At 53.5% G+C, this 23,748-nt stretch overlaps 11 protein-coding genes across 11 annotated transcripts; 6 read left to right on the forward strand and 5 right to left on the reverse strand.

Moving 5' to 3' along the window:
- Positions 1 to 236: 236 nt before the first annotated feature.
- AB675_9381 (Aminodeoxychorismate synthase) lies at positions 237 to 2,654 on the reverse strand (the record flags this gene model as incomplete). Its single annotated transcript, XM_018149909.1, has 1 exon — positions 237 to 2,654. One exon carries the CDS (start codon positions 2,652 to 2,654, stop codon positions 237 to 239), a length of 2,418 nt encoding a protein of 805 aa, XP_018001717.1.
- A 620-nt stretch (positions 2,655 to 3,274) lies between these two features.
- Positions 3,275 to 4,742, forward strand: AB675_9382 (uncharacterized protein; the record flags this gene model as incomplete). Its single annotated transcript, XM_018149910.1, has 2 exons — positions 3,275 to 3,517; positions 3,576 to 4,742. 2 exons carry the CDS (start codon positions 3,275 to 3,277, stop codon positions 4,740 to 4,742), a joined length of 1,410 nt encoding a protein of 469 aa, XP_018001661.1.
- Positions 4,743 to 5,047: 305 nt separating this feature from the next.
- AB675_9383 (uncharacterized protein) lies at positions 5,048 to 6,385 on the reverse strand (the record flags this gene model as incomplete). The annotated part of the gene is made up of 1 exon (XM_018149911.1): positions 5,048 to 6,385. The coding sequence occupies one exon, from the start codon at positions 6,383 to 6,385 to the stop codon at positions 5,048 to 5,050; it is 1,338 nt and encodes a 445-aa protein (XP_018001400.1).
- A 1,418-nt stretch (positions 6,386 to 7,803) lies between these two features.
- Positions 7,804 to 10,503, forward strand: AB675_9384 (uncharacterized protein; the record flags this gene model as incomplete). Its single annotated transcript, XM_018149912.1, has 3 exons — positions 7,804 to 8,897; positions 9,958 to 10,339; positions 10,393 to 10,503. The coding sequence occupies 3 exons, from the start codon at positions 7,804 to 7,806 to the stop codon at positions 10,501 to 10,503; spliced, it is 1,587 nt and encodes a 528-aa protein (XP_018001346.1).
- Positions 10,504 to 11,104: 601 nt separating this feature from the next.
- Positions 11,105 to 12,073, forward strand: AB675_9385 (uncharacterized protein; the record flags this gene model as incomplete). The annotated part of the gene is made up of 4 exons (XM_018149913.1): positions 11,105 to 11,201; positions 11,284 to 11,858; positions 11,919 to 11,951; positions 11,996 to 12,073. 4 exons carry the CDS (start codon positions 11,105 to 11,107, stop codon positions 12,071 to 12,073), a joined length of 783 nt encoding a protein of 260 aa, XP_018001514.1.
- Positions 12,074 to 13,057: 984 nt separating this feature from the next.
- Positions 13,058 to 13,995, forward strand: AB675_9386 (uncharacterized protein; the record flags this gene model as incomplete). Its single annotated transcript, XM_018149914.1, has 2 exons — positions 13,058 to 13,804; positions 13,858 to 13,995. The coding sequence occupies 2 exons, from the start codon at positions 13,058 to 13,060 to the stop codon at positions 13,993 to 13,995; spliced, it is 885 nt and encodes a 294-aa protein (XP_018001450.1).
- A 583-nt stretch (positions 13,996 to 14,578) lies between these two features.
- Positions 14,579 to 15,352, forward strand: AB675_9387 (uncharacterized protein; the record flags this gene model as incomplete). The annotated part of the gene is made up of 2 exons (XM_018149915.1): positions 14,579 to 15,193; positions 15,248 to 15,352. 2 exons carry the CDS (start codon positions 14,579 to 14,581, stop codon positions 15,350 to 15,352), a joined length of 720 nt encoding a protein of 239 aa, XP_018001621.1.
- A 712-nt stretch (positions 15,353 to 16,064) lies between these two features.
- On the reverse strand, positions 16,065 to 16,991 carry AB675_9388 (uncharacterized protein; the record flags this gene model as incomplete). The annotated part of the gene is made up of 2 exons (XM_018149916.1): positions 16,065 to 16,190; positions 16,251 to 16,991. 2 exons carry the CDS (start codon positions 16,989 to 16,991, stop codon positions 16,065 to 16,067), a joined length of 867 nt encoding a protein of 288 aa, XP_018001565.1.
- Positions 16,992 to 18,317: 1,326 nt separating this feature from the next.
- AB675_9389 (Calcium influx-promoting protein ehs1) lies at positions 18,318 to 20,165 on the reverse strand (the record flags this gene model as incomplete). Its single annotated transcript, XM_018149917.1, has 1 exon — positions 18,318 to 20,165. The coding sequence occupies one exon, from the start codon at positions 20,163 to 20,165 to the stop codon at positions 18,318 to 18,320; it is 1,848 nt and encodes a 615-aa protein (XP_018001605.1).
- Positions 20,166 to 21,069: 904 nt separating this feature from the next.
- On the forward strand, positions 21,070 to 21,543 carry AB675_9390 (uncharacterized protein; the record flags this gene model as incomplete). Its single annotated transcript, XM_018149919.1, has 1 exon — positions 21,070 to 21,543. One exon carries the CDS (start codon positions 21,070 to 21,072, stop codon positions 21,541 to 21,543), a length of 474 nt encoding a protein of 157 aa, XP_018001474.1.
- A 483-nt stretch (positions 21,544 to 22,026) lies between these two features.
- AB675_9391 (putative amidohydrolase YtcJ) lies at positions 22,027 to 23,687 on the reverse strand (the record flags this gene model as incomplete). Its single annotated transcript, XM_018149920.1, has 2 exons — positions 22,027 to 23,445; positions 23,538 to 23,687. The coding sequence occupies 2 exons, from the start codon at positions 23,685 to 23,687 to the stop codon at positions 22,027 to 22,029; spliced, it is 1,569 nt and encodes a 522-aa protein (XP_018001406.1).
- Positions 23,688 to 23,748: the final 61 nt, after the last annotated feature.

The following is a 23,748-nucleotide window of genomic DNA, read 5'->3' on the forward strand; positions in this document are numbered from 1 at the left end:
TACTTGATGTTCTCGCCGTCGTAGTGAGACAATGCGTTCTAGTCTAGATCTTCATGCCGTGTTGAACACTATGCTTAGGAACCCTCTAATGCCCAACAGCGATTGCTCTTGTTGAATGTCTGCGCCAGTACACCTTGCTTGCCAATGTTGAAACCAAATCTAATGCTGTCGTCAAGCCCATGGATGCGCCGACTCTCGTCCACTGTACCAGAACCTAACTGGTTCTGTTTGACCCATCAGCCCTCAACTACACCAAATCCTCTCAACACGCTCCCCATCTTCACCTGCATCTCCTCCCACTCGCCCTCGATCTCGCTCAGCACCGTGATCGCGCCGCCTGCGCCGACATGCCACTCCCTCGTGCCATCATCTCTTCTAGCGCTGTTGCTCGAAAAAGCGCATCTGATAGCCACGCTCCAGCACCCGCCCCCACCAACATCCAAGTACCCAATCACGCCGGCGTACACGCCACGATTCCTGCGCTCGAGGCCTCGCAGAATCTCGCAGCTCCGCTTCTTGGGCGCACCTGTCATGGAGCCGGGCGGCAGGGTCGACCTTAGGGCGGCCATTGCGTGTTTGAGAGTCGCTGTGCGCTGATGCTTCAGCACAGTCGCTGGTGGCTCTGGCCAGAACGTCGGTGGACCTGATGGTGGCGTGGCCGGAACAGGAGTTGGCAGCGGAGCAGGCACCCTCGCCCGTATATGCGAGATCAACTGGTATACCGTCTCTGCCTCCACCAGCGCGAATAGTTGTGGCACTGTGATTTCCACTCTCGCAGTATCCTTCAATGCTCGCGCCAAATCGTGCCGAATCAAATCCACAATCATCAGATTCTCCGCCTCCTCCTTGGGCGTCCGCAACAACTTCTCCGCCATCGCGGAAGTCATCCCTTCCCGCTTGGCGAGCGTGCCTTTCATAGGCATCATGCTCAGCACCGTGTCTGGGAATATGAGGCCGGGCCGCGACCAGCTGAGGAAGTGTTCGGGCGAGGAGGAGAGGATTGTGACTGAAGGAAGGACGAGGAGGGCGGAGTAAGTTGATGGGTTATGCGTGAGGAGTTGTTGGTGCAGGTAGAAGGGCGAGGTGTCTGCTGGCAGTGTGAGTGGAGTAGAGGTGGTGAGGCAGAGTTCGTACGAATTGCCGGCGTGTAGCTGCGTTAGGCAGGAGGCGATTTGGGAGGTGTAGGTACTGTGGGAAGGGAGAGTGGCTTTTGCTGGTGATATAGTAGGTGTTCGAAGAGGCGGGGCAGTGTAGGTGGCCAGAGCTAAGATGACCTTTGAGGTTGATTCTAGCCACTCCTCATCGTTAGGTCGCAGTGACTGCACATGAACTGTCCCGTCGATCTTGTCGATGACGATACTTCGATCGACCCACATGAGACTATAATCAGGTACTTCTCTTGGTATGGAGTTCATCAGGGGATCATCGATGCTCAGGAGATCCAGGCCCATTTCGTAGGAGAAGTAGCCGACTAGACCACCCCAAAATGGTGACTCTGCTGGTCCATTGGGCAGCAATCGCGCGTTCATGAGATATTCGATCACACTCATCGCCTCACCTAGAGGACATGAGTGTGATTCGACGTGATCGTTGGTGGTCACCTTGCACAATCCTTGTAAATGTTCGAGAGTCCATGTCTTGTCGTCAGTGAAGGCGTAGATGCTGTAGCGTCCCTTTTTGGAAGACTCAAGCATTGCGACTCGTTCCCAGTTTGATAGGTCGTAGCAAGCTTCGGCCATATGGCGGCGATCGAGACTGAGCTGCATGCGCTTTGAGATGACCTCGTTGCGGTCGGAAGTCAGGGATAGTAGACGACGCAGTAGGGCATTATTCTCAGGATCCGGTGGAGCGCCGCTTCGTGCTGGTGGCGTGACATCCCTTGCTGTCGTCTCAGAGGCAACCAGTCTATCCTTGTTGCTCACGCGGCCCAGACCGAACCAGTTCCTGATGATAGTGTGACATACTTTATTTGACTTGCACGATTCCGGATGAAACTGCAAGCCCCAAAATGGCAGAGTCGCGTGCCTCACGCCTTGAAGCCAGCCGTCATCGTCCCAGGCAAGGAATCTCAGACCAGAACCATCCTCGTCAATGCCATAGTTTTGGGCCATCTCCAAGGAGCTTCTCCTAGATACAGCCTCCGAGCTGCAATCAGACCCTCGACTTAGCGGCCGTGACACTGGCGTTATCCAACCAGGTTCCGGTCTTCTTATACCTAGACTGTTGTAACATGTAGCGACCACATGCCCAGTGGCTGTGAAGATGTCGTTGTGGTAGCTATAGATGGGTTTGGCGTGACCGTGACATGGAGTCTCCAAGCGTGTGATCCTCATACCATACGTGGCGCAAAGGCTCTGGAATCCGAGACATATACCCAGCACGGGAATCTTCTGCTGTGCAGCAACTGCCCACACTGATTTGAACAGTCCGATGTCCGCATCGTTCAACGGATCTCCAGGTCCAGGTCCTAGAACGATAGCATGAAATCGAGCAAAGTAATCACTGTCGCTGACGCCGTGTCGGCCCTTGATGTCAGTATCAATCTGAATGACGGTGACCGAGACATCAAGTACTTCGTGCAGCAGTGAGATGATGTTTTCTGAGAATGAATCGTATGCGTCGACAAAAAGCAGTTTGGCTCTTGTGTCGTTCATCGAGATCCAGTGGCTCTGTGTGGCGCATGCGTTTTATTAGGTCGCGATTGCAGGACCATGGACCTTCCTCTGAGATTCCGTAACACAGCGTATCTAAGTCAGTAGACCAAGAAACGAGTACACCATACGCCTGCCAAATACTCATTTGTCCACCGCAGTTAGTCTCAATGACTTTGTATAGCGATGAATAGAGCATAAGAGGATGTTTGTCAGATCAAAATCAGTCATTGTGGATAGGACTGCCACAAGCAGAAAAGTTTGCAAGGGATAAGGCTGTTTGCCCCCATCATTGTCGGAACCTCACGAGCTGTACCGTCCTGCGCCGCTTCCTTACCTTTACCATACTCACGACTCACAGGAAATCGTGCATTGTCTGTGCGTTGAAACAGTGATACCTTAGGACGCTGGCAATGGCGACTGCAAGATGAACGCTAAGTTGCCGTCCAGGCTGTCGATTTGCTGGACACGGAATAATTCCAGACCTCCATGTCTGCGAAGCTAGACTCTGCCTGGAAGTCCAGCCGCGCCTTGGCGAAGGTGCGAGCGGGCCATCAAGCATACTTAACGCCTGACCTATCTGCCTATCCTCAGATCCAGATGGACAGGTAAATCGTTTAGATATGAGCGGCATCACTGCGAGTTCCCTCAGACGGGCAGCGTCTACGCTCACAAAAGACGCCGGCGATATCTCGTCAGTCTTCCCGAGCCTCAGCGGGAAGCCTCAAGAGCCACTTCCCGCCCGCTTTAGCGACCTGAAGAAACGTCTCATAGCAGACAAGGAAGACGCAGTCAAAGCATCATGGCATCGTCTACTCAAAGCATTACGCACTGAGGTTGATGAGATCAAACAAAAGGGCAACAGCGTATGCTACTCTCCGTCAATGCCAAGCGTTTCTACTAGTACTTACCACATAACCCCAGATCATCCCCAGTATCGACTTCTCCGACATCCAATCCAACAACGTCTCCCACACCGCCACCTCCTCCATAGCTCATCGCGGCCTCGCCGTGATCCGCAATGTCGTCCCCCGCCAGGAAGCCCTGGACCTCAAGGCTCAAGCCCAATCCTACATCGCTGCCAACCAACCCAACGTCCGGGCCTTTCCCGCGGACGACCCAGCCGTCTACGAACTCTACTGGACGCCAACCCAAGTCCGCGCGCGTGCCCATCCGCATATGCTCTCGACACAGCGCTTCCTCTCTTCCCTCTGGCACTCCTCGGATCCCACCTCTCAGATCTCAACGACCTACCCGCTGACCTACGCCGACCGCTTCCGCATCCGGCGACCAGGCGACGCCAAATTCGCTTTAGGCCCACACACCGACGGCGGCAGCGTCGAGCGATGGGAGGACCCGGAGTATAGCCGCGTATACACCTCCATCCTCTCAGGCAGGTGGGAGGAATACGACCCCTTCGACGCACGCCATCGCATCAACGCGACGATGGACATGTACAACGGTCCCGGCGCGTGCTCTATGTTTCGCTTGTTCCAGGGCTGGCTGAGCATGTCCAGCACTGGTCCCGGTGAGGGCACGCTGAAAGTATGCCCATTGCTGCGCCACGCAACAGCGTACCTCATCCTCCGCCCCTTCTTCGACCTGGAGACCAATGAGCTGAATCTCGACAATTCCTTCCCAAACTCAGCGCTGGGCGCGGGGCAGGAGTATGATCCGATCACGCATCCTCATTTGGAGCTCGAATCCACGATGATCAATGTGCCCAAGGTTGAGCCGGGAGAATTCGTGGCCTGGCATTGCGATACAATCCATGCTGTCGACAAGGAACACCGCGGTGTAGGGGACAGTAGTGTGCTGTATATTCCGGCGTGCGCAATAACGAAGTCGAACCTAGAGTTTCTGAAGCGGCAGAGGGAGGCGGCGTTGAGGTATAGCCCGCCGCCGGATTTTCCTGGGGCGGGTGGTGATGGTGAGAAGGGATTCAGGGGCGCATTGGAGTGGGACAAGGAAGGCGATGCTGAGGGGAAAAGAGCGATGGGAATGGGCGCGAAAAGGTGGGAAGTGACCGAGGCGATGAGCGAGGGCGAAAGAAGGGTCGTGGAGGAGGGAAACAGGCTGCTTTTCGCGTGAGATGGTGCTTTTGGTGTTTTCGAAATTATTCGTCTTCTGCAAGCGAGCAATGAACAAATTTTAGGGCCAGACGTGATCGAGAACCTGTAGCAATAGTGGTAATCTCTGCTGCAATAAGCTATACTCACTCGTTCTATCAAAGGCCCTTGGGCTGGGTATCTGGCAAATGTAACGAACCGCATAGTTTCCTCACCCATATGTTGTCACCGTATTCACATGCGACCTTTTGTACAATCCCCTCTCGGTCGTGGCTCTTCTCCCTTCAACAATCGCCTCATTTCAAACCCATCCCTTCAACAATCGCCTCATTTCAAACCTAGAGCATCTAGAGAAAGACCGTTGAGCAGGTCAAGAGCATTGTCATTGGCACCTTCAAGCTCTTCGATTCTCCCCTTCAGCGCTTGAGACTCGGCCTTCATCATCGCAATTACCTCCCATGCCTCGTTGCTGTTCACATCATGGCATTTCTGACATTCGGGAACAGGAATCACTGACACAGCTGCGTGCTCATGCTGAGTAGTGGGCGTGGATATTCTAATCGGGCGCAGTGCAGCATGCTTCATAACTGGACTCGGGGCCACGGACGTGCAAGGGGAGTCCATGTAGCCACTCAATGACCGCTGATCTGCTGAGAAGACGCTGAATTCGCTTTGCTCCGAAGCAGCTGAGATATCGGACGTGCGGTTGCGTCTTGATCGTGCTGTTTCGTATGCGGCGGCCATGTCGAGGTTGTGGGGCACTTTACGTACACTTGTCTCTGGCTCGAAGCCGGGCTGAGATATCGTTGCCAGCTCGTTTCGTAAAGCAGTGATCAGCCGCTCTTGTTCTGCAGACCTCTCTGCCATTTCTTCGAGCTGCAACTTGAGGTGCTCGCCTCTGATCTGCGATGCTTCGAGGTCGTCACGCTGAGCTGTTTTGGTCACGGTCAAGGCCTTTATTTGCTTTTGCTGCTCAACATGAGCCCCTTGATATCGTCGAAGCAAGCCCTCTGCGTTGAGCTGCAGATTCTTGAACGCAGCTGGCGAGTACTCGTCTACTGGCCCGTTTGGGAACAAGGATTCTCGAATGTCTAATGTCGATAGCTCGTCTCCGTCAGCAGGCGAGGAGAGATTTGTTGTAGACTGTTTTCGAAAGAAGCTGAATCGAGTGGAGGTAGACGGCCGAGACTGCGACTGAGGCCGGAAGGGGCGCTGAGTGAGGGAATCCATGCTTTCCGAGCTATTGCTGAACACGATATCGGCAGGACGTTCTGTGCTTTTGACAAATTCCTCTCGTTCCTTATTGGGTGTGGGGACCAGACCTATATTGACCGGATCTGAAGTCCCTTCGAACCATGCAGCAAGCCCTTTGGCCACTGCACTGCTGTTCGTGCCCTTGCGGTTGATCTCAGTGTCTTCTACCTCAAACTCTGCTGCCTCTGCGGGCGAGACTCTGTCGGGTGATGTATTGCGGGAACGAAGTGACGGGAGGAAGGTTGAGAGCCGAGTCGGCGACACGGTTCGAGGAGAGGCCAAGGGCGGCAGATCTGTTGAGCTTCTCGAGTAGGAATGATGTCTCTGAACTGGTGGTGGTAAGGTCACAGTTGGACCCTGCTCATCAAAGAGGTTGTGTTGAGATGGAGGTTGTTTCTTCTGTAAAGGCATCTCGCCTTTGTACCAGCACAGTGCAGGCACAATGCAGAGTCACTGGTCGTGAGTGCCAATGTGCCCTTCGTCGCTGTTGCCAAGTATCCTCCAGGGACAATGAGAGTGCTACGAGCTGAGGGTTTCCGACACAGATAACCACAGAAGTCCTTGGGTTTCTGGTCAATTGCTAGTCGTCTTCGTCGTGGAAATGTAGGGGTCGCAAGAAAGGCAAGAGGACCATAGCGGTCCTGGCAGACCAGCTGCCTGCCTTGGTATTTACAGAATCGAGGGACTCGGATACCCTGTCGCTGACATGGTGGGGAGGAGGTTGGCTCGAGGTCTGTACCTGCAGGGTTCTAGAGTTTCCGGTTGGCGGCACGTCATTCGTCAGTTCGTCCGAGGCTGCACCAACAAATGGCGAGGCTGGCAGATCGAATCTGTGATTCCAAGTCCTTGTCACCAAGATTTACGATGTTCTTTGATCATTGACTTTCCCAACCTCGAGACGCGTCTGGGACAACGACATGAAACACCGGATAGTTCCCACATATTGGATTGACGCATGTTTGAGGACAGCTACGCGTGACTTGCTCGAGTGAAGAAAACGCGCCAAGCTTGCACGTCTGGCCGGATCAGTGTGCCCTAGTAGCAGAATGCTGTTCGCGTTTGTAGGCTGCCGCCGCTGCTGCTGCTTCTTCTCTTATGGCTGTTTGTAAAGTCAAGCAGGTCATCGATGCCCAATGAAGACTCGATTGTCTCACACAGATGAGCGGTCGACTGTATCCAAAAGCCAAAGTCGAGTCAACCGCTACTACACAGTATGCTGGTCGACAATGTGAACTTTAAGAGAGCTGATCTGAGGGCATCGCGCAAGACGAGTACATGTATCTATTTCACCTGTTGCCGGTTGCTGGCCATGTGCCTTTGTGACAGCGCACAGTGGGGTAATGCTGTAGTGGTAGAGTAGATCATTTCATGGCATCAGCAAGTCCTTCAGTGTGGCTCGTGTGATCGCGCTAAACGCGCCGGGCAACATGATCCGCTTGATCCACAAAATCCCGAGGTCTGAGACGCTCCTGTCGTGACCTTCTCTCTTCCATCATTGCTCCTTCTACCCTTACGTATACCAGCGAGTGCACATAGCATGGAGCGACTTCGCGAAGGCGGGTATGTCGTCGCGCCCGAGAAAGCAGAATGGGCGCTCGCGTCGTGGCTGCACCACGTGCAAGGTCAGGAGAATCCGGTGCGATGAAAAGTTTACCGAAACGAAGCGAAGCGCATCAGCGTCGTTGAGCTGTGAAAACTGCCACCGCACCGGACGCAGATGCGAGAGTCCGCCTTTCGTCAGCTTTGTTGCGAGCAACTACGAGTCTGAGGTGCCCGCCGTGGGTATCGGGGTGGTGTCCAGGGCGCTCTCTCCCGGTTCTGTGAGAGAGATGTCCGGTGTAGGCGAATTGCGAGCTTTCGAATACTATGTTGAACGCGTTGGCGGATCGATCGCTGAGGGCATGGACCATGATTTCTGGAGGCGTATTCTGCCACAAGTCAGCGAGCACGACGACACGGTCAGGAACGCCATGCTGGCCATCAGTGCTTTGTACGAGGATCCTCTGACGCAAGGTACTGCAGGACACTCTTCCAGTCAGACCCTTGCGCTGAGCTGGTACAGACGAAGCGTGAAGCGTGCTATCACACCCACAAAAACCGAATCTGATGACGAAGCTTGCAGGCTTGAGCATTCAATACTCACCTGTATGCTTTATTCCATTGTTGAGACACAGTACTGCAACGCATCGAACGCGTTGCGGCTGATGCTTCAAGGCCTGAACCTCATCTCTCGTTATCGCAAGCTCTCGCAGTCCACAGCTCCGCACTCTCCGTGGATGCAAGACATCTTAGGAATGTTCGCCAGGCAGGTCATGAATATTGGTATTCTTAGAAGTAAGATTTCTCCAGAGTACAGCGAACTTCTTCTTTCACTTCTGCCGAATCCCAAGGTCACGCTGACCACTCTGGCTGAAGCGCGGGACGGGCTCTATACCATATTCCACCAGGCAGTCCCAGTCGCCATTGCCATCTCTGCTTCCGAGGCCGCCAAGGGCGTCTGTGAACCACATATTGTTCACGAACTCAGGAAGCAGCAGTTGGGGATCCTGGCGATGCTTGAAGCTTGGGAGTCCGCCATGGTATCATGGTCTTCCAGCGCTGGGACTGCCGACACGCTCAAGTCACTGTATCATTCGCTGTTGTGCTTACAAAAGATGGTGTATATGTGGATTTACTGGATTCTTACTCCGCCGCAGGATCTCGCAAATCAGGATCCCGATAATGTCAGCCACCTCTTGCGTCACGCCGACATGGCCTTGCGATCTCGCCTTGGCCAACCTAGTGGAGACAGACCCACCCCGGTTGCTATGGAACTCGGCGTCATTTCTCCTGTCTGCTTCGTGCTGTGGTCTTGTCGACAAGAGCCAGCCATCACGGAAGAAGCAACCGCTCTGTTGCAACGTGCGGCGTCATCAGAGAATATGTACGTGGCAAGGCTGCAGGCCGATGTCGTCGCAACGCTGCTGGGGTTTGAAGCCGGACTCAGCCAAGGATCTGGATCAGGAACTTTCGTGGCAGAAGTTCTTATGCATTCCTACTCGTGGGAACGGGTTGTCAGCGATGCACTCAATGGCGTCCGAAGGACCAGACAATGGCCTTGGGAACTTGCTCAGAGTCCTACCGCTGCTGCTACGGCATGAACATCCTTTGCACTTCGCGAAGCTCCTGCCGTGTTGCGTGGAGTCATGTGCTACTGGCTCATCAAAGTCTCATGCTGGAACTCGACGCGTCGGTGCTATTCTCTCGTCCCTCGTTGGGATATGTGGTCAACCTCCACGATTCTAGCATCCACTATGTCGATGCAAGGCACGTTTGCACTTGGACATCCGTTCAGACGAGGCGCGCCACCAGAGGAAAATGACAAAGGACATGGCGGTACTCGCAAGCGACTCAGAAGGGTCCTCGTTAGCATTTGAATAGGAAGTAGTCGTACAGTATAGGAACGATTTCGAACGGACAATTCGATTGCCACATACGCATACGCAGCCGACCGACCAGGGTGAATCCGAAGTCGCGAGCACGGGTTTCATCTACTGACGCTTGCCCTGCCAACAATCATATGCCAAGACAATTTGTCTCGCGCTTTCCTTGGACGCCATTCGCATTATCATTCGCCACGTTCTTCGATCGGTCAGGTCTGTCACGACTTTTTGGTCTGTGTCAGTACCTGGCATAGAAACTCTTCGAATTCCTCAGCCATCGAATGCAGATTGTCGTCGCATCTCGTCCACTCATCATCCACTCGCCGCAAACCACCGCGATGTCGGAGCCCTCATCAGAGCCACCTTTCCGGCTACTCGATCTTCCGGTCGAGATTCGACGAATCATCTGGACAGAGGTTTTCACTGGCTGTGAGGTCCTGATAGCTGACCCTTGGATGGACCGGGAGATCAAAAATGACGGAGCCCCCTGGCGTCCGAGGGTGAAGCCTGGACAGCTTTCGCTGAGTCATGTTTGTCGTCAGATCCGCAACGAATCCTTAGACCTGCTGTCCACAACGCTCGTGTCCGACTGGAATCCGACGGTACCACTTACATCCCACAAGCTTGCAAGCAGCAAGCTACGGAACTGATCGTTGAGGTGGGCTATGGAGACTACTTCAGGTCGGATCTCGAGCACGCAAAGATTGACGGCTACGGAAACCTTCGGCGCATCGTGCTGGCGAACGAGTATTTCCTCCCAATGAAGAACCTTCCCGAGCCTTATAAACAAGGCAGTATAATGAAGGCTGTTAAAGAAGAGCTGCGGGAAGGCTTGCAGTGCTTCAACATCGAAGAGGTCGAAGAAGTGATCAGGAAGGTCTGCGGGCCTCACCAAGTCCTGCTTGATTTTGGCGTCCAAGATCGAGCCGGAATCATGGATCGGGTACAGTCTCGCCATAGGATAGCTATCATTGCCTCTGCTGACTGTAAGAACAGTTTTTCTTGGTGGATCTTGCTGGGTGGAGAGTGCTCTACACGATGGAGATAGAGGAATCACGAATGCAGCACTTTTGCCACTGGTCTGCTACATGTCTAGCGCAACAATAGATGCAGGAAGAAGTCATCACAGTATGATCCAACACAGTCTACTGAGCAGTGACATATTTGCTGACATGCTGCACAGATAAGGCGGACACTGGAACATTCAGGACACCGCCTCGGTCCCGAGAGTTGACCGCACGACCAGGTGGCTGGAGTTACAGCGAAGCATGACAAGATCCTGCTATTGGTGCGAAGGCCGAGTCTTCGGACAGGCAAGCTGGAAGGGAGGCCAGCCTTGTCAAGCTACAGTCCCGGACGCTCACCCAGCCATCTGCATAAGTTAGAATGGACAGTCACTCTAGAGGTTACACACTGCAGCAATCGATAAGACGTCGACTATCTCAATCTCTGCATTATCATTGTCTTCAACCCCGCACTACAAAGGAGGATTTGACGTGCCATTCACGTGGGTGTGAGGCATTATAGAAACGGCAAATACGCAGAGGTGATCAGGAGTTCATTCAGCAATCTCAGACATAATGTCTTCTTCCAAACCATGCAGACAAAATGACTTCACTCCTGACCTCGCCAGAGGCCGCCCGAGTCATCTTCTCAAGGACAACGCCTTTTGCCACCGAAATCGGCGTCGCGCATACTCACTGCCACAATGGAGGGCGAATCTTCGGCCCAGGATCATAGGGAGGCCTCCGTCGTCGTCGACCGTCCATTCAGGTTCCTCGATCTTCCCGCAGAAATCCGCAGTCGTAAGTCAGCGTCAAGGAGGACTTCATGTTGAAAATTGCCTCGTTGCACAGTCCGAAATGCCTCGATAGCTGACAGCTCCAGGCATCTATACCGAAGTGCTCGCCGATCGCACAATTTTCGCGATTCGCAGACCGAGTAGTGCAACAAACTTGCGGAAGCGTCTAGCGATCTGCCTGGTCTCTCATCAAGTCCACGACGAATCATACCCCTTTCGCTTCCTGGCCAGCACCCTCCTGCTCAACACGGTGAGCGATCTCGAGCGCATCCCGGCCCTCTGCAGAAAAGAGGCTTTGCGCGTCGTCTACTCAGCCTACACTTCAAACGACTATCGGGTCTTCGGCGCGGACTTCCCACGATTCACCGGATTGATCGACGTGACGTTGAAGCTGCCACGATGCGTCGTGGTCTCGGCGGATTTTGTCGAAGCGGTGGTAGATGATCTCCGTATCCGCGCAATGGTCGTTACGAAAGTGAGGAACTCCATCGTAGACCAGGCACGCCAACATCTCACGAAAATAAATGATGCTCCGGGCAGCTGGAAGGACATTCTACCAGGCGGAGACTTTGAGCTTGTGCTTCGCGAACGCTTCAGAGACGCGAGTGTCCTGTTGGAGGTAACGATAAAGAGCCACTGGAACGATCGCAGAGTTCGTCGTGTAAGTGACTACGCAAACACCTAGTTCCGTATGCCAGGCTAATCATGGAGTGTTGGACAGGACCTAGTGATCGATATGCACAATTGGGCGATCGTCAGCGTTGGAAGTATGTATGTGCTCTGACTCATGTGGCACAGTTGGGGCGGGCTTTGAGGGACATTCCAGATGATCGATTAGTTGGCATAATTGGCGCAGAGGCCTCCCTAGCGGACTAACGTCTATTCGTTGCGCCGGTTGACGCCATATTTTGAGTTCACGCAAGGCTGGCCTATCAGATTCTAGCAGATTCTCGTTAGCAAAACGATTCCAATCCTGAAAGTCGTTCCAGGTATTGTCAGTGCTATGCCGCCTGATCGCACTTGCCGATGTCGTTCCCAGTATCATGCACATACATCGAGACTGCAAAGCCTCATCGCTTGACTATAGACCGCTTTCGCACCGCCCACACCGCCCACACCGCCATCGCGCCTCGAGACATGGCTCTCACATACAGAGAGAGAGAATGTCACCTTGCTTCTGGGAATCAGATCTTTAGGATCAATCCTACCAGTCGGACCTGGGGCAGCAGTCATGCCTCTCATCTTCTGACTTGAGGAATCTCTACAGAGCAGCTGGCCACAGACGTGCATTTGCTGTGACGACATGTGTGAGCAAGTTATCCAGCTGAGCTGGCCTGTCTGCAGACCGAGGCGATTCTTGTTGATGCATCTCGTACAGATAGCACGAGTCACGTCTGTCAAAGCCATCGGGATCTGATTTACACAAACCACAGATGTACTGGTCACACGTTGAAGTATGCTCGGAACAATGTCCCCAACTTCCTATCTTGTCACTTGCCGCAGGTAGGTCTGAACCATCAACACCAGCCATTTTGTGCCGCAGCAAATGGCTGCAAACGCAGCTTCACGCGTCTGGTTGGCCAACACGCCCTTTTAACCCCGTCACAGAATACTGCGCCCATGCACTCTTGTTTGCATGATGGATGCCTCAGGGTGTGGTATGCTGGCTCTGCTAGAATCCTGTGGGCTGATCCTTCCCATCCATTCTCTTAAGCCACGGCAAGCACAACCCAGGCTTGCAGTCTATAAGCCTCTAAAGGGCTTACGCATCCCACGCACACACCACTAAGTGTATAATATTAGACCTGTATTGATAGTCTACGGGCGCTCAACGGCCTTTTCAGACAAGCATCTATTATTATGTCGTCCCTGAATGAGGCCATCATATCGGATCCCAGTGACGTCGACAGCAACGCGCTCTCCCTCGACACATCTGCGGGTCTGCGTCGGATGCCTGGCATTCAGGACACCGACAGACCATTCCGGTTCCTGGACCTCCCAAGCGAGCTTCGCGAGGCTGTATACAAAGTGGTCTTCAGATGTCGCAGAGTTTACCAGCTTGGGTACCAGCCCAGCTTGGTAGATAGAGACCAGAACAAGCTTGCAATCATTCTGGTCTCCAAGAAGCTGCGCGAGGAGGCCATCATACACCGACAATCGGACTTACATCTGGAATTCTGCACCTTCGATGCCGGTACTTTGATTCCAGAACTCTGCCACCGTCATGCTAAAGTACTCCGGTACAGAGTATGTAGCAACCACCACCTCAACGGCTTCGATGTCAAAGAGTTTGCCTCCCTGGAGACCGTCGTACTCGACCTCACTGATGTCTCGGCTGCTGGGCAGGGTAAAGCTGTCGGTAGACCCGGCACCGAGAACTACCAAGAACATCTGGTGGTAGGAGAGATGTGGAAGGTCCTAGGGTCGCATCTCTTCGCTGCGGACTTTTCGTGGCCTGGACATCGCCATGTTGTCGAAAGTGCTGAATCGAAGCCACTAGTCGATACTGTCAATGCGAAAGTCCGAGAGGTCTTTGGTCAAGTCGAACTCTTTGTCAGATTCTCGAATTATGCTTTTGACAAGGACGAGGACTGTGTGCAACAAATCGTAAGTACCCATTTTGAACGTGGCCGTTGGTTTTTGCTGACAGCTGACGACAGGACTACTTGGTCGACGTTCACCGAGGTACCGTCGTCTTTGCTGCCAAGTTCGAAATTTCCAGCCACCAACAGAAGTTCCTGGTCGACTTCAGTAACGATGCTGTAGTTCTTGTGAACAAATTGCACGAAGTCGAATAGTGTCAGGCATGAGGAGAAGCTCGTCGATGACTTGTCCATGCAGCTGAAGCGCGCGGCAGCGGCTCCTTACACTGAGTGACAGATTGTGGCAGTACACGATAAATGTGTTGGATGTGCATACAATTTGCAGCCAGATTCCAGGCAGAGCGAGGTGCATTCTCGAGGACGGTATGTTGCTGAAGTACCCTCCGAAGTCGGACAGCCATGAAGGAAACAGCGAGAGGACATGTGTGGCGATTGCCCTCGAGGTGCAACAACGAAGTCTCAATTCGAAACTGATGAACTTGGAAAGCATCATATCTTGCTAACGCCGTGCATCGCGCTTACCTTTTGTATCGGTGCGCAGCATGGCTGCGGCTATCTCCATCGCTGCCGATCATCGTCTACCTGTCCTATCTGCCTGCCCAAAAAACGATTCAAGAGTGCTCTATATGTTAAGTGAAGACTCGAAGTGCCTCTTTCTAAAGCACACTCCAGAATCTCTTGGCGTCTGCTTTCAAGACGACAAACATTGAGCAACCTGGTCTTCTCCTTGTCTCCGTTACTTCTCTCAATCAACTCGGCCGATACCACTCCGTACACGATGTCTGCACAGCCAGATAGCGACGAGGACAGACCCTTCCGCCTACTGGACTTGCCGAAGGAAATCAGGCTTCTCATATTCGAGTTCACGTTGGTTGGCCGTACCGTCGCACTTGCCGATCGCGGCGATCAAGACTTTCATGCCAGAGAAGCACAGTATATGGCCATAAGTCTCGCATGTCGGCTGATTCACGAAGAAGCCTCGCCCTTGCGGTACGCTGACTGCAGCATTGATGACAGGAACGTCACCTACACGATTATTCCTATTCCCGACTTCTGCCAGAAGGAGGTTATTGCTATCGATCTAGATCTGGATACGGAATGCCGCTATTTCGCGATTACTGAGAGATCGAACCGCTATCCTAAATTGAAGAAGCTCAACTGCAGGGCTGGTAACATGCGCTCATTGACCGGCTACGAATCAGGGACCGATGAGCATAAATCGCTCAGGCAACTCCTTACTGATGACGCAGAGATTATCGCCAGCTCAAGGATAGCTATTGCTTGGGGATTCAATTGGGGCGTTGAGAATAACCATGAGATGCTGAAATACCACTTCGGTGCACCTGAGATTACTGTTCACTGGGAGCACCATCATGAGGATCCTCTTTTTCGTGTAAGTTGCAATCTTGTCCCCTTTCTACGTGGTACCGGCTGACCATCATTGCAGTTCGTCGATGTAGATCTCGGTCGCGAGACGGTCACTTGGGTAAAAGGGGCACCACGCTGGCCGTGGCTAGTAGGACACCAGCCAACAATCACGGATGAGCGATAGCTACGCTGGCTCTCGGCGAATTGAACCCAGAGCACTCGCTAGCGACGCGAGAGGAACGAGTCCATACCTATTCAGCGCTTCCAGAGTTAATAAACCGCGCCATGAATGGTCCAGAGAATCATGGGTAGCGGAAGAGATACTGTTCAATGCCCTTGAGAGCGCCCAATCGGAACCTCGCCCATCCTTTGGCCGTGATAGTCTCTGTCTCGAGCATCTATCGCCAGAACAGGTCATAAGGAGCTCAGATGGTTTGGTCCACAGTCTAAGTCGCAAACAGAGACGAGAGAGTCCTCAAGAGTGTACTATAACGGAGAACATGTGGCCAAAGGATGATTTCAATTATCTGCGCTACTCGTCGATACCTAGGTCGCGAGCCTGAGCCTACTCCCCGAAGCAACGATCGAATGAGACTACGTCCACATAGAATCATGCTTCGTGCATCCAGTCACTTCGTCCAAGCATTGAGATTCCGCTCTTTCGCCTCTTGCTTTGGTCGAGGTCTTCTCAACGTCTCATCCATCACACATCATCGAAAGGCATAGACGGCTGCCGGACTCCGTTTGCTTCGCCAACCTGTGTTGGCCGCATTTGGTTCCAATCGTTGACCAAGCGCCGGCGTAATCGGTAGCCACAACGCACTGCAGAGCAGAGCTATGGTCCCTAGTATCCGCAGTCGCACTCTGCTCCTTCACTGTAAGCGTCGTCCGCCGTGTCATGATCGCTCTTCGAGAGCTGGCATCGTGACAGGTTCGTAATCCGAAAAGTGGCCACAATCGCTGCTCAGTCCTAGTCCTCCGTGACTGATGATCTTCTTAGTATGATAGTCCACAACAACGTCCTGCGCAATGCTGTCAGTCCCAATGCCCTTTGGTACTTTGCGGGCGATCCTGTAACATACCTTCCAAATATACTCCTCATCACAAAAAGGGGTCTTAGGACAGTAGAATCCAGCCCCTGGGTAGCGGACTTTAACCTTATCAGGCAGCGTGAAATGGTCAGGTTTATCGATCCTATCCAGTAGTGAAGAGGCGCCGCCAATGACTCTGTGAGACTCAACAGTAGCAATCGCATCCCTGACAACGATATCCGCCACTTCAGAGAAAATCTCGATGTCTGCGTCAGGCACGCCTGGCCCACCTTTGAGGTCAACCATACTTGGTACGCAGAAAATCAGCTCCGTGAGCCGCGGCATCGTTCTGAGATCGTAATGCGGATCCAGGCTGCGGATGGCGACAGTGCGAGTGAACTCCAGGTAATGGTCGGGGATTGCCACTTGTTCGTCGGGCCTCTCGGAGAAACAGTCGAAGAGATGTAGCGTCAGTTGCAATGAGAATACTGGCAAAGCCTCCGTCCGAAGCGCCTTGCTCGCAAGCAACAAGCCAGGAATGCTTGCTCCGCGGCTCCGGAATTGTCTCGCAGGCCCAGAGTTCCAGCAGAAGCAGCTGCTATTGCTCGATGCGTCCCAATCATGGCAAGTATTGTTGTTAGTATCGTTGCCAGTTTTTGAGCATTTGCAAGCTTTTGATCCTACAAGACGTCGCGGTACGTCGACGATCAATTCTGCTCCCGCGAAGAGGTGTTCGTAGACCTTGAGCCGAAGCTCTGAGGGCAGGTCGAGGAAGCGGAAGACGTCAGACATTGTGATCGAGAGTCGGAGACCGCAGGAAGATAGCAGGTGGACGAGGCAGTCCGGACGAAAGTGACGAAGCGATCGCGGAAGTTGTCAATGACTAGGAGTCTCGGGGAGCGGATTCGAATCTGAGGAGGAAACCACAGCCGGTGGTGGTTTGGACGATAAAGGGATCCCCAGGTAGAGAAGGCTCGATCATGTATGCACCACCGCCTGTCCGTTGCGCTCGCCTGCCTCTGATCGACGGAAGTCAAATCAGTCCGCTCACAGTGACGCTCACGAAGTCCGGAAAAGTGAAGATGCCAGATCCATAGGTCATGTGAAATCAAGACAGAAATTTGGGGCGAAGCCCAATGTAGTGTAAGTGAGCTGTGACTTATTCATTTCGTCGTCTTGGCAACTCACAAGGAAGCTGCCACCAGAGTGATAACTCTTTGCCCAAGTCTACCAACTTAGGCATTCAATAGGTGTCGCCCTAAGCAGAGCTGCCCCGTGTTCTCTACATGTTGCGGTCGTGTTATCTGACGCTCGTCGTGCTGAAAGTTTTGGCGCTTAGACACGCTTGGTTCCATTCTGTTGACCTGAATCAAGTAGCACCTGCTGTTCATCCTGCGACTTGCAGCTCGTCGTCCGCCTGAGAGTGCTTTCCTTGAACATGTCCATTCCTCGCTGTGCTATCGCCATAAGCTACCACTAACATATCATCTCAGATGTTGGGACAAATGGAGACAGCCACCTGTCAAAAGATCCATCAGTGACTCTTCGGCAGCACGCCAGCCTCAACGCGCGCCAGCCTCAATCTCGGCCTCCTTGAGTCGTTGGCACCTGACAGCGTATTGCTCGGCGAGCTCGTCCTCAACGAGCCCGTCAAATGCATTCGCAGTCATGCTTGCAGACTTCCTCGCCGGTTTCTGCTGCGCGAAGATGACAACGAGCTCGTGGAAGACGCGATTATTGGTGTCAGGAAGACGAAAGTAGGCCAATGCCACCACGAGATGATTCATACAAATACCTCCCTAACAGAGTCCAGTGCAACCTGTAATGGGAGTCAGCTGATTGTAGCATTCGATCTGCCGGTGGGGCTTACCACGGAAATTTCATGTATGAGGGTTCACCATATGGTTGGTCGGTGTGCTCCTGGCGACCGATAAGATGTCGGATATGATCCTCGCGAGTGAGGCAAAAGTCGCTCCAGGATGGAGACCGACTAAACCCACGCCACAGCGTCAGTCGGTCCGGACACACAGCCACACGCATCGGCCTCCTCGCGGAAGTAGAAGACGGTTGTGGCCGAATGAGAAACGGTTCGTTGGAGTTGTCGGGATGTGCTCCGGTTTAGGCGAATAGCAAGAGCAAAGCGCTGAGGGTTGCAAGGGCAAATAACCCCCAAGGAACGTGAATAGTCGGCGAGGCACTTAGGAAGAAGGCTGCTCCGAGATAGCTGCAGCTAAGATTGCCGGAGTTGTCGCTTCTCTCACCGTAGCTATCTTCCAAGCCCTTGCCTGGTGTTGGGCAACTAAATTGCAGTGCAGCAGGACAAGACTGCACAAGATCGTAGCAAAGATCCTTGCACGGCAGCACTTCCTTGTAAGGTCCAGGCGAGATCTGCTCATCTATGACCAGACTCCGAGAAGAGTTGGTAGCAACAGCCTGGGCCAAGATCTGCTGTGATTCAGCGAAGCCGGGGACAATAGAGGTAGTGGACCCATTTGGAAACGGCTGTCCAACATTACGCGGCTTCAGCCAGGCGGCAGGATTCGTGTAGTCCTCACAGCGTGGAATGGTGACTGCACAAAGCCATGTTTTGTATGCTCGTGCGCAAGAGTCGCAGTCGCGTACAAGACTGTAAGCGGAGGTCTCGCTGGTATTGCAAGGGATTTGTTGAAGAGAGTAGTTGAAGTACTGATACATGCTCTGCGCGTAATTGTCGTATATTTGTGCCAGCTCTGGCAGCCCGTCCCTGGTTGAGAATCGTTCTGGATTTGTTGGCACAGCATACGCAACTTCGGAGCAGAAAGTCAGGTTGTACATCAAGGCACAGTTGTCCATTGACTTGGTGCTGAACTGGACAGACCGCCAGACTGTGCCACCACTTCCGATGTCGCTCGAGAGCGATGCATTTGCTAATCGCGGCTGCTGTGCAAGGATGCCGACATACTCGCTCGAGGCATTCAGCCCAGTCACATAGAATTGTTCCTTTGGCTTGCCACCGAGGCCACGGTCTGTCGTGACTGCGATATTCTGATTGACAGAGTTCTCCAAATTGGTGAACAAGCCACCTTGTAACATTCGCAACCCACAATATGAGTTTTGTACCCCTCCAATGGACCGCAAACTTGCTGGGTAGACGAACATTCCATACGGCGGAGGGTCCAAGGCCATCCAGTCCGCAAAAGATGACTCGTTCGACTGAGCAGTCGTCAGATCATCAGTGATTAGCAATGCTGCTCGAGTGTCGGCATCTACGAAATGTAGATTTGGAGTTTGCGAAAGCGACCTGTGGAATGGTGCATCGATCGAAACTGCAATTTGATAATTCCATTCACCGGTGAAAAGCGTAGTGTTGGGTGCGGAAACGCCTATCATGACCGTCTCATCGTCGTCTAGTTCAATCAAGCCATAGCCTCCATCCAGCACCACGCTTTCTTGCTCGTCGTCAGAGTCTGGACCAGGTCTTGTATTGTCGGGAGATTGAGACGCATAGACGGACAGCTGAGGAGGGACCGCTTCGTCCGACTCGGATTCCGAGCCATTATAGACTGGTTGCCCGCAAGTGGTGACCGTGATATAAATGGTCTTTCCTGCCTGCCGCTTTCTGAGCCCTTCTCTTTCCTCGTCGTCTGCTGCTGGCGCACTGCTGTTGTCCCCTGTCGAACTGGGTAATTGCAGTCCTTGTCGACCAGCAGGACCGTCAATTGTGTTCTTATCAACTCTCCAGAATTGAATCTGTCCCGCAACTATAGGCTGGCTCATGGGTGCATTGTTGCCCAATACTAAAGGCGTCTGGCCCTCCTCTTGACGGCCAAGGATGTTGGGGCCCGCCTCGGGTCTCGTGGCGCCTGTGGCTTCGGCATATGCGACGGCCGGATGGTTGAGACTGTACAGCAAGAACAGCAAGAAGATTGTGGCACCGACTGAGGCTGCGAATCGGCTCTGCACCGGTGTGAACTTTGGGAGATACATAATGGAGCGAGCGGACGGGGGATGCGAGCCCGTGTAGCGTTAAGGAATGGCTGTTGATGAATTCGATTCAGAATCTTCCATACTTATGATCCAGGCATACATCGCGTCGAACGCTCTCCGTCAATGGTCAGAGGTAGCTCGATCTGGTGTGCGACCATGCCTGTGCTTACTTTCGAGGCAAGGCACGAGGTACGTGAGTTTCATACACAAGGCTTCGATGCAGCCTCGTCTGATATGTCTGAGGCCCCGAGCACGCCCAGCGGCCCGGGTTACGACTACAATTACTGCCTACCGCATATGGCTCTAAATCCTATTCTTCGTCAGGGAGGGCACTGAAGGGATGATATACGTTCGCTGGCTGAGTACGAGAATTGAAGTGAGCCTCACTGTAGCTTCATTTGAGCGTCGGCTGGTAGCAGAGATCCGTTGCAGACTTTCGAGGGCGCTGTAGAGTTGCGTAAAACACCCGGCTCTTGCCCGCTCTGCTTGGGCCCCGCGACTGCTCTTAAAGAAGTACACTGATAGTGAAGTGCACCTTCCATCCACACACTCAAACACTATCATCTACCCTCGCACTCTTGAATATCTTTCCGAACGATTCACGACACACCCTCTGACATAAGTTATCATCATCTGCACTATCTGTCAAATCTGCATCTATCACAACGACATCGTTGAGACGCTCTCTTTACTACGTGCCAAGACCCCCAAGAACAACATCACAGCGGCCTCCTAACCACGATCATGCCGCCGAGCCATGGATGCGAGCATAAGATCGTGACGCGCTGCGTTTTAGCCTCACCAAACTGCTGTGCGTGTCTGGATAAGAGACCAGTAGCGACAGCATACCCAGCATATATCGACGGTGAGGGAATGAGGCTTCGAGGTCGCCGCTTTGACCAGTATGTCAGGGAGGACTCTACCCAAGGGATTTGCTGACTCCTATAGCTACTGCTGGAGATGTCGAGACTTCTGGAGAGCAGATTCGCGAGCCCAGACGGCCCAAGACGCACCTGCCAGTAATCCAACGTGGTCTTTCACTTCGACAACCGGCATAGCAAACCCTCTGATGGATCCCAATACAGCCAACACTATGCCCAACAACTCTGATCATGAACCAATCGCCGACCTTGTTTCGCGGAGAGTCTCGGAAATTCGCAACGTACAGGCACAGCACCCTCACGGTCAGTCAGATCCAGATATTGCAGAACGACGACGTCGAAGAAGAGAACGGCCGAATCCCTTCGGCACACGAGAGGAGTGGGAGTCAGATCAGTACGAGTCGCCTATCGCTGGTGTCTTTACGAGAGCCTGGACTAGATATCGGGACATGGAGCCGCCCGAAGACGCCAAGAACAGGAGCAGGAAGACCAATTAATTGATCAATTAGTGCGCTCAGAACTCGGCACAGCGCCCGCCTCAAGGGCCGAAATACCAGCCGTCATAATGCCACCAGGACCTCCAACTTCGAATCATAGTCTGTCATTATTGGAGCGCCACAGCGTCAACCCTTCCCTCCCAGAGGCCGCCCCAAGGCCCAATCCAATCGACATACAGATTGGCCGTCCACCGCCACTAAAGCCGGAAGAAATGACCGTTAACATCGCCTGCAGAATCTGCTACGAACAAAAATCAGATATGCTAGTCATGCCATGCTATCATCTGGCCTTATGTCGATGGTGTACAGACATAGTGCGAGCGCAGGGACGGCTGAATCTGCATGAACAGCCGCATAGAGGCGAAGGCTGGCGATGTCCGACGTGTCGCAAGGCCGTTGAAGGCACTAAGAGGGTATATCTTGGTTGAGGCGGGCTCCAGGGCTGATTCTTGAGATTGCACGGTTCATGTCGAAATCTTGGATTTATGCCTTAGAATCATAGACCCTCTTCCCCCTGAACCACGTCTCAAGTACCCTCCCCCGAATCATCTCCTCACCACCCCACCCACCCAACTCAACCAGCACGAAATCCGCGCTCGCACCGACCTTTAGCCTGCCCGTCCACCCATCTGCACGCCGCGAGTACGCCGCGCCACTCGTCACGCCCCTGACCGCGTCCGCCAGTCCTAGTCTGAACTCCTCGTTCACGGTGTCCTTACACTCCAAGTCAAGCGCCGACTTCCGCGTCGTCGCGTTATACAGGTTCCGCAACGGCCAGTGCGGCGCGGTGGGCGCATCAGTTCCCAGCGCGAGTGTAGCCCCGCCATCGAGGAACTCTTTGTACGCAAAAGCACGCTTGCAGCGGTGTGGTCCGATGAGGGTCGGCCAGGCGCGGAACAGGACTGGGTCTGAGTGCACGGGTTGCACGGATGCGATGATGCCCAGCTCGCCTAGGCGACGGGCGTCTGAGGGCGAGGTAAGTTCGAGGTGCTCGATGCGGTGGCGGCGTACGTAAGGAGGGTTCGGAGGTAAGGAAGCGAGAGCGTTAATGGCATCGTTGATGGTCTTATCGCCGATGGCGTGGATGGCGATCTGGAGGTCTGCGGCATCTGCGGCGTGGACCAGGCGCTTAAGCTGTGCATATGGCCAGATTGGGTCTACGGGCGTGGGAGGCTGGGCGGTGGACGTGTTGTAGGGTTCACTCAGACCTGCTGTGCAGCCGTCGACGGTGCCGTCTCCTATGATCTTGATGCCGACAATGCAGAAGTCTGGTGATGTGGAGGGGTGGTACCGGCCATTCATCTCGATTGCTTTCTGGAGGTGCTTGTCGATCGTGGCTGTATCGTCGCTGTACGGTACGAGCCAATGGGCTGCGATGTGGAACGGCGTCTCGTTCTGTGAACGATAGAGCTCCATCGCCGACCAGATGCTGCTATCCATGGCCATATCGATCACGCCAGTGTACCCTGCTGCTGTGTATGCCTCGAAGGCCTTCTGCAACAGAACATGTTTCTCGTCTTTGGAGAGCGCATCCGCAAGGAAAGGCCAGATCATTGTCACGAGCGGCCCTTCTTCAACTAGACCAGATGGCCTGCCCTCCGCGTCGCGATGAATCTTCCCGCCGTCAGGATCGACCTCCGTTGCCATGATCCCAGACTCGACCAGCGCCGCTGTATTGAGCCACATCGAGTGCAGATCCATAGCTTCGACATAGATGGGCCGGGGGTCGATGTCGTCCAACATGCTCGCCATCGCTGTACCTGGTACAGAGATCTGGAGCCATCCCTTGCACATAAGTCGTGGAGCGTTTGGGCTATCCTTGGCAAATTGCCGAATCTGGGCTCGAATGTCATCGAGCGTCTTATATGCTATCAAGTCGAGCTTCTCAAGGGAGCCGCCGAACTGCATCATATGGACGTGGCTGTCGATGAAGCTGGGGGTAAGTATCTGGTTGTTGGCGTTGATCTCGACGGTAGAAGCGGAAGCCTCGCGACCTCGACCTCTTCTGCTGCCTCATCGCCCACATAGTCGATCTTGCCATCTCGTATGATCAGACAGCCATTGATCAGCTCGTCTGCATTAGGTTCGCTGGTGAAGATGCGAGCATTGCTGACTATGGTCCGTGGGCTAGTGATTGATCCCATATTCTCTGTGTGTTCGGCTTCCGGCTGCCAACGACACGTCCCCAAGTGCAGACTAGGTTTC

This window comes from Cyphellophora attinorum (genome assembly GCF_001299255.1).
Source record: "Cyphellophora attinorum strain CBS 131958 chromosome Unknown Contig9, whole genome shotgun sequence".
NCBI lineage: Eukaryota > Fungi > Ascomycota > Eurotiomycetes > Chaetothyriales > Cyphellophoraceae > Cyphellophora > Cyphellophora attinorum.